This window comes from Oncorhynchus mykiss, chromosome 23, assembly GCF_013265735.2.
Source record: "Oncorhynchus mykiss isolate Arlee chromosome 23, USDA_OmykA_1.1, whole genome shotgun sequence".
In the NCBI taxonomy this organism is placed as follows: Eukaryota; Metazoa; Chordata; class Actinopteri; order Salmoniformes; family Salmonidae; genus Oncorhynchus; species Oncorhynchus mykiss.
In genome coordinates, this window is record NC_048587.1 from 32,650,317 (window position 1) to 32,659,473 (window position 9,157).

General features: G+C 41.3%; 1 protein-coding gene across 9 annotated transcripts in view; it reads right to left on the reverse strand.

Moving 5' to 3' along the window:
• Nucleotides 1-3,018: 3,018 nt before the first annotated feature.
• The window catches only part of LOC110502604 (zinc finger MIZ domain-containing protein 1), a 204,859-nt gene continuing 198,720 nt past the window's right edge, over nt 3,019-9,157 (reverse strand). For 7 of the 9 annotated variants that reach the window (XM_036960223.1, XM_036960225.1, XM_036960222.1 and 4 more), the window contains 8 exons: nt 8,642-8,747; nt 8,041-8,201; nt 7,786-7,853; nt 7,612-7,680; nt 7,069-7,337; nt 6,753-6,952; nt 6,077-6,358; nt 3,019-5,660 (listed from right to left, as the gene is read on the reverse strand). In XM_036960223.1, coding sequence (XP_036816118.1) covers nt 5,553-5,660; nt 6,077-6,358; nt 6,753-6,952; nt 7,069-7,337; nt 7,612-7,680; nt 7,786-7,853; nt 8,041-8,201; nt 8,642-8,747 — 1,263 coding nt within the window. In that variant the 3' untranslated portion in view covers nt 3,019-5,552. The remainder of the gene's footprint in view (nt 5,661-6,076; nt 6,359-6,752; nt 6,953-7,068; nt 7,338-7,611; nt 7,681-7,785; nt 7,854-8,040; nt 8,202-8,641; nt 8,748-9,157) is intronic. The other 2 variants (XM_036960228.1, XM_036960226.1) reach the window with 1 other exon arrangement.

Here is a 9,157-nt window from a genome sequence, read left to right on the forward strand (position 1 = left end):
TTCATATAAGGAGATCAGTCAATTAAAATAAATATATTAGGCCCTAATCTATGGATTTCATGACTGGGAATACAGATATGCATCTGTTAGTTAATCTGAAAGTAGGGGCTAGGATCAGAAAACTAGTCAGTATGTGGTGTGACCACCATTTGCCTCATGCAGTGCGACACACCTCCTTCGCATAGAGTTGATCAGGCTGTTAATTGTGGCCTGTGGAATGACGTCTCACTCTTGACGTCTGTCCGAAGTTGCTGGATATTGTCTGGAACTGGAACATGCTGTGGTAAACGGCGATCCGCCCTCTGGTCACAATGTTGACATCAGCAAGCCACTCGCCCACACGACGCCATATACGTGGTCAGATGTTGTGAGGCCGGTTGGACGTACTGCAAAATTCTCCAAAACAACGTTGAAGGCAGCTTATGGTAGAGAAATGAACATTAAATTCTCTGGCAACTGCTCTGGTGGACATTCCTGCAGTCAGCATGCCAATTGCATGCTCCCTCAAAATTTGTGTCATTGTGTTGTGTGATAAAACTGAGCATTTTAGTGGCATTTTATTGTATCCAGCACAAGGTGCACCTGTGTAATGATCATGCTGTTTAATCAGCGTCTTGATATGCCACGCCTGTCAGGTGGATGGATTATCTTGGCAAAGGAGAAATGCTCACTAACAGGAATGTAAACATATTTGTGCACAGCATTTGAGAGAAATAATAATTTGTGCGTATGGAACAATCTGTGATTGTTTATTTCAGCTCATGAAACATAGGACCAACACTTTATATGTTGCGTTTACATTTGATAGTTTTGTTCAGTGTAAGTGTTTTACATATTAAGGTCGACTAACTAGGGTCAGACTGAGGAGTTAGCTGGTGAGCTAGGGTACCTGTATGGAGCCAGATACCTACCAAAAGGTTGAACATACGTATTCGCTAGGATCGTAAGAAGTCATGCATGAAACATGAAACGTAAACGTTAAAATAGATCTGTAAACCTATGTTACTACTATGAATTAATATTTACACGTTCAATTCTTACTTCATATCTCCCTTTACTCTGTGACATATATTTGTTATGCCTACAAACTTTTGTCAGTAATGTGGCCTCTGCAAAGGACATGAACTGAACGTAGTTAGCTGAAGTTAGCTGGTCAATCAAGCAACTCTATCCCAGATGTTACAGCTGCCTTGCAGCTTCTAGATTAATTTCCAAAATAAAAGTCTAAAGCTTGTTTTAGAACGGCATTCAAAGACGACGTTATACCAGTAGATGACATAGTATAGACGCAGAAGAACCTTGTCTAGAATAACCACCCGAGTTGCAAAATAGAAAGTAAATAGGCTAGGCCTATTCCACTATCTAAATATGCCAGGCTGTTGTGTGTTATTTAATGACCATATAATGGCATCATTTATTTGTATGGACGTGTGGGGATTATCTTAGCAAAGGAGAAATGCTCACTAACAAGGATGTAAACAAATTTGTGAAGAAAATTTGAAAGAAATACGCTTTTTGTGCGTATAGATCATTTTGGGGATCTTTTATTTCAGCTCATGAAACATGGGACCAACACTTTACATGTTGCGTTAATATTTTTGTTCAGTATACTTTAACATTATGTAGCTAACCTTAGCCATCTCTATGATGATTCGTCCCAGAGATTCGTTGTCAGTTGTGATGACAAAATACACTACTGGGTTCGTGACGGGTCCAGATGAAAAGACGATCGTCGCAGCAATCGCCAAAGAGCAATATTTGATATGATTTTTAATTTGCAACATCTTTGCATAGTTGTCAACATGACGTTCTGAGAATGGGGGTGTGTGATTACACATGACATTGCAAAGACCCCCAAGAGCGACACCAAATGATGATGCTGTGCACATAGATAGCTAGTCCATGAAAATGATGAATACAATGTTCAATAGTATTTTGATTTTTATTGTTAAGAATGTCTTATTCCTCTTCCCATCAAAGCCTTTACTCTCAATATTGAACTCTGTATTTTAGGTCTAAATAACTTTATATGTGATAGACAGGACTTTTCCTTTTTAAGGTAGTTTCAAACTGGGCATGCATGTAATGTTGTTATGAAAGCATGTTATGAAAGCTCTTAAACTGACATGACTGCCAGTTGGTCTTCATAGATCTAGCACTCTCTACTGTGATTGCGTCTGGTGGATGACGATACATTTACTGTCATTAAAGTTACATAGAGGATAGAAGATGTAGGCTATTGGAAAACCAAGACCATGATGCATGAGTTTCATTTGAATACATATTTATTAGATAAATATTAGGATGTCACGTCATCTAACTACATACAGTTTTGCAAGACTAAAAATCACAATTCTTTTTTTCTGACCAGTTTAGTATATGAAATGACTGTACACAGAATGTACAAAACAAAAAAGACAACTGCCACCTGGTGTGTCAATCACTTCAGATTGTACCTCGGAAGTCATATTTTTTGCCTAATCGTGTAAAAACTGTAAATTTGACAAAATTGTACAAACTGTAAATTTTGTATCAACAATTTTTAGGAACCACTCATGGTTCCCACAAATCCCGATTGGTACCTCAACATTTTCTTTATTATTTTGTTGTTGTAGCACCTTTATAAAGTACACAGGTAATAGAGAAATACACAGAAGTTGAATTTTACACAAAGAGAAACAAGTGTGTATTTTTTTTTTCTTCCAATGGCCGTGTTTGAGAAGTAGATAATAAAGTATCTTACATAAATGAACAAATGTGGTCGGGGAGAGAGGACTGTACATCACTATCTCAAACACAGACTCCTTTTCCCACAATTCAACAGTCTCTTCTGACAGGAGGATGCAAACTTTACAAATTCTAAATACACAATGCGTATCATTGTCCCCTGCGTGGGGAAAATGTCTACATTTCTGTAAGTTAATGTGTCTCTATTTGTCATTTACATAATGTACATGCATTCCTTAGACCCTCCAGACCCGTTTATTTCTCTTCTCTTGCATTTAAGTGGCCGAGTAGATGAAAATACATTGCATCCTCTAACACACTCCCCTTGTGTCCATTGACTGTCCAGCTACAGTTGTGTGTGGAGCCTGAACCTCGGACAAGACTCAAACCTCTATGTGGCGTGTAGAGAGTAACGTTGATAGACCAGACTTCAGCATCATGTCTACACAGATCTACAGAGCAGGGGAGTCAAAATACCTCGCTGTGGCAGTGCATTGTCTTCAACAAATAGACAGACTAAAGGATCAGTTGTGTTCAGGTGATTCAACCAGCATTGGGGATCATTCCTAAATCCAAACAATATCCACGGATTGATCTAGAAATCTTCAATTTCATTTAGTAGGCTACATAATCTGATGTAAACCAAATTATGATTATTCTCACAAAGTCACTTAATAGATAAACAAAGTAATAACTTAAAATAGGAGAAGAATATCAAAAACGCTACGAGGATAGAATAATACACATGATGATCTTGTGTTGTACAAAAGAGGGTAGCACAAAAATGTCAAAGAACTCACATTCAATTCCAGAGGGTATTAGACTTTTGACTTAAAACAAAAAAAGACTGGGGGTAAAGTCACTTTTCCCTCAATACATTAGCAAATATATTTAAAGCATACATTGTCAGGATGACAACAATTAAAATTATTGTCTTTATAAACCATTGTGGGATCATGTGTGCTTTTCCTTTTTTTTGTTTTTTTTAAGATGACAAAATACAGTTTAACAGTAGTAACAAGACACAGAAAATGCAGTGCAACCACACATTTATTCAGAATAATGTTTGATGGGTTCCCTAGGAGTATGCTTAAAGCATAGAAGGGCATCATTCTTACATTATAGTAATGTCCAGGCCAACTCCTACAAACTGTGGGATAACTTTGGTGATGTATCACGCATGGCAACAGTCAAAGTGGAACAAACATGAAAATAAAAAAGTTGGACAATACATTACCATTAACCAAAATCATTCCTTTGCAAGAAAATGTCAAATAAAATCATGATAAAAAAAAAATGCAATGACTATAAAATAAAAAAGACAATATTCTTTCCCTCTAATTTAGAACAGAGGCCATTGGCACACATGCACTTCTTAACACATGGTAGAGCCAAACCGTACAGTATAGTTACAGGAGCAATCGCAGGCCTGTAGAACAGAGGAAGACTCACCTTAAAGAGGGAGAAACAGGCTAACTTTCATTCTGGCTCTATTACAAGGGCCCAATTTCTTTTGCAACACTAGATGTTTCTGTCTATTATAATAGACTAAACAGGGACTCTTCTCTTTTCCCTTCAATCTCATCCTCACTCTTTCTCTTGCACACGCACGCACGCGCACACGCACACACACACACACACATACACACTCTCTCTCCCACACAATTCTATATCATTCTAACCTAAAACTAATGTATTGGTAAAATTCATTTTTGTATAGCCCACAGCCCGACATGGCATTGTACTGCAATATCAGGGAAGAGAAACTTTAACAACATTGGACGGGTTGATGGACAGACAGAATAGTTAACAGTGCTGATTCTTCGATAGACTGGGTTGAGCTAGCTAGAAGGTTAGAATCCTCCCCAACAGGCCTTGGTCTCTCCTCTCAGTGCTCTGCCTGTGATGTGGTGTGGGGTTGTCTGTTGTGCTTCAGTAGAATGGATGGAACGGACCCAGTGCTGACTGACTGATGTCACGATGGAAACACACTGTGAGCTAAGGGTCAGAGGTTATAAGAACACACTTTATTTAGGTCAAAGGTCAGGGGTTAAAGGTCGTGGTCTCAGGGGATCAAGGCTTGGAAGAACACACATCAAAATAGGATTGATAGAAACACTGGCCAGGACAAAAAGATGACTTTTCTTTCCTATTATTGTATGTTTTTCTTTGTTTTTGTATAATGGGGGAAATAAGAATGATAAAACAATACTACAACACTTTTTCCTAAAAGCCCACACAGAGAGTTCGGCCTGTGAGGTCATACGCATAGAACGTGATTAATAGCTGCACAGTTTTCTTTCGATATAATATCACTTAAGGACTAGACAGCCGACATCGGCTGTCGACGTGTTGTTGTCGGCCAGAGGAGCTCCGCAGCTCCGCGATTCTTTACACGAGGAAGAGTGTGTGTGAGGAAGTGAGGACATGAGTGCATTTCCTGTTTCCTGTCTCTTTCACATACAGCGTCCACTCCCTGACATCCAGACTGTCATCCTCATCATCATCTCATGGTCTGACAGATGACCTCATGCCACCTACACGTCTATGCCACAATTGACAAAACATTGTGTGTGTGTGTGTGTGAACCCGGGTGTGTAGGAGGTGTGACCTGACTGGGGGTTTGAACTTTGAACCCTGGGTCTGAAGTGCACTACACATTGGGTAAGTCCACTCGGAAGAGTCCCCACTACCAGTCCATATGAGGATGACGGTGTGTCTATGGACTCTATGGAGAGTCCAGCTGGTTGGACACACAGCCTGTGGTGTGTGTGTGTCTGTAGAGAAGATTTGGGTTTGGCTCGAGGGGTGAGGGAGGCAAAAGGTTAATTGTTCTCGAAGAGGGAGAGCAGGTCATCGTTGCTGTTGGAGGGGAGGTCCGGGGGGTCCAGATAGGACAGGAGCTCGTCTGGGTTGGCCAGCTCTGGAAGCAGCTGTAGAGAGAGAGACAGAGAGAGAGAGGTAGATGAGGGAGGGAAGGAGGAAGAGCCAGAGAAAGGGAAGATGGGGGAGAGAGGGAGAGAGGAAGAGAGCGAGAGATGGTGAGAGAGGTAGATGAGGGAGGGAAGGAGGAAGAGCCAGAGAAAGGGAAGATGAGGGAGAGATGGCGTGAGAGCGATAAGGGAAGAGAGACAATAATTAAGATGCATATTATCAATAGACTTCTCATTTCTATCCAAGAGTCTTTTTAAACAACTAAAGGTATTAGCATAGCAGCTGACATGCTCCATCAAACCAAAGCTAGGTAATGAGAGAAGCTTTAGTAGACGATGCTAATGCTAGCTAGATGACGTTTGCACCTGTTTGCGCATGCATCCTAAGCACGATGTCACAATGATGTCACACTTACATCTAGGGAGGGCTCGGGCATGTCACCACTGATTTGACCTTCAATGCCCGAGGAGGGGTTAAAGTTCAGATCGCTGTGCTGGTGGCTGTTCTGGCCTTGCTGCAGCTGGGGAGGCGGGGCCTGCTGGCGAGGGGGCAGCAACGATTGGCCGCTGTGATGTAACGACTGCCCTGATTGGCTGCCACCGTGATGTATCAACTGGCTGTTGGAGTGAGGAGGCGCGTGCAAGCTCTGCTGTTGCATGGAATTATGGGACTGATCAGTGCTGGAAGGATGAGACATCTAAGGAGGGAGAGAGACATGGAGGGAGAGAGAGACGGAGGGAGAGAAAGAGAGAGAGACGCAGGGAGAGAGAGAGAGGGAGGGAGAGGAAGTAGAATGTGTTTAAAGAAAGCTGACATGTAGAGGATGACATGAGCAAGGCTGCAAAGACAAGCTGAGCACAATGCCAAAGCTATCCTGATTGAGATCAGTGCTTTTTATGAACTACAAGGTCTTTGACAGGCCTGACATGAGATGATATACAATAAGTATTCCTATTCCTTTCACATGACATTTGTTGTACCCTCCACCTGGGAAATGTTTGGGTGTGGGTGTACTACATTTCTATGAGGATCTTCAGCAACTCTGGTATGAGTGACCCTGGTGGTTGGTAGTGGAGGTGTAGGGGACTTACAGGGCCGTTGATGCCGTGGCTGAGGGGCTTGTCCTGGGATAGAAGACCCCCGGGGAAGTCTGGGGGGTGGGACAGCTGAGGGGTGTGGATAAAGTCACTCATGGGGGATCCTCCTCCTCTCGGTCCACCTCCACCACCTCCCCCGCCCGAGGGGTTACCGTGGGCGAAGTCAAAGTTCCCGTGACCGTGGTAAGTGTTGCCTAGCAGCACAGAAAAACATAAATAAGGGGAGGGCACTCTTAAGGGCACTCTGCTAAATACACAACATTTAACATGTTCAAAATGTGTCATATCTGAATTCTAAAATTGGTCTTACCTGGGCCTCTCGGGCCACCGTACTCCCCTGGGTTGACCCCGGCGCCGATGCCCCCGTGCTGAGCAGGGCCTGATGGGTAATGGGAGGGGCCAGGGCCCAGCTGGGCGATCATCTCCATGACATTGGGCATGGTCATCTGGGAGGGGCTCATGGTCTTGAAGCGTTTGGCCAGTGGTCCATCAGGGTCTTCTTTAATATGGAGGTCAGATTTGATGGGCACTGGCCGCCAGCTACACGATGGGTCAATGTTCACCTCCTCAAACTCCGAACTACGGGAAGAGAAAGGGGACCTTTTTATACAGTCCCATATTACAAAGGATGGAGGAAGTGGAAAAGTCCAGTATTACGAAGACACTGTGGTGATAGTAATATTGGGAATAGTGTAAAATAACATTTAGTCACTACAGGATGAAGAAGGGAATTGTTATGGTCCCTTATTACATAGACACTATAGAAGTAATAGTGGGAAAACTGGATAAGAACATGAAGCACGGAAGGTTAATAATAATAACTATTGTTAGTAATAAGGAAGAAAAAACTTACTTCTGGATGGCGTTGAGGATTCCCCACATGTACTGGTCCACCTCTAGACCCTCTAACAAGGCGGTTTTACTGTGAAGAGAGAAAAAGAGAGAGAAACACTCATCAATTTAACTCATTCAAAAAGGAGACATAACTTTATTGACAAAACATAGTTTGGAAAGGGTCATCACATACTTGCATACAGGACACCTCCACATCCCCCTCTCACAGTTCAGCTGCAGATACGACTCCAGATCAAAACACTGTGGTTAGACAAAACACTTATGAGTCTTCAGGTCTCAGGCAAGGTTACTCATCACATTAGCGTAGTTCACCGAACAACTGTGCTATAAGGGCCTAGAGTTTTTCCTGGTCTAGGCACATAGTCAGGGAAAACTGGTGGCCCTATCCAGCCATCTACCGTGAGCAGACCCCTTTCTCCCGTCCTACCTGTACGTGTTTGCAGTCATGCCCCCTGGCAGGCAGCTGGATGCGCCTGAAGGTGATTGGACATTTGAGGGAGACTTTGATGGCGGTCTGCTCAATTCCGTCCTCCCCATTTAGACTGGTGTTACCCGACGAGGCCACAACGCTGCTGAAGTTCCTCTTAACTGGAAGGAGAGACGGAGATTAGAGTTAGATTAGAGTTAGATTAAAGTTAGATTAGAATTAGATTAAAGTTAGATTAGAGTTAGATTAGAGTTAGATTAGAGTTAGATTAAAGTTAGATTAGAATTAGATTAGAGTTAGATTAGAGTTAGATTAAAGTTAGATTAGAATTGGATTATAGTTAGATTAGAGCTAGATTAGAGCTAGATTAAAGTTAGATTACAGTTAGATTACAGTTAGATTACAGTTAGATTACAGTTAGGCATATTAATGTAAAGGTAGTAAGATGGGGTAAAGGCTATATTAGTATAGTAGTAGTATAGGACAACATAATAGTGGTAACATGCTCTTGGTGATGCAGTGTTCTGCTGGCAGGAGTCAGAGTTATAGTAAGACAAGGTATCGACAATTGCAGTATAGTTGTGCAGTAACAGTAACATACTCTTGGTGATGCAGTGTTCTGCAGGCAGGAGTCTCTTCTTCAGGAGCCCTTGCAGGACGGAGCGGACTGAAGGCCTGTGGACCAGCTGCAGCACAAACAGGTGCGACTGCACATAGAGGAGAGAAATAACATAAATAACATCAAGACATAAATAACATAAAGACATAAATGACATAAAGACATAAATAACAAAGACAAAAATAAAATAAATAACATAGACATAAATAACAAAGACATAAAGACAAAAATAACATAAATAACATAGACATAAATAACATAGACATAAATAACATAAATAACATAGACATAAATAACATAAATAACATAGACATAAATAACATAAAGACATACATAACATTGACATACATAATATAAATAACATAAAGACATACATAATATAAATAACATAAAGACATAAATAACATAAAGACACAAATAACATAAAGACATACATAATATAAATAACATAAAGACATAAATAACATAAAGACACAAATAACATAAAGACATACATAA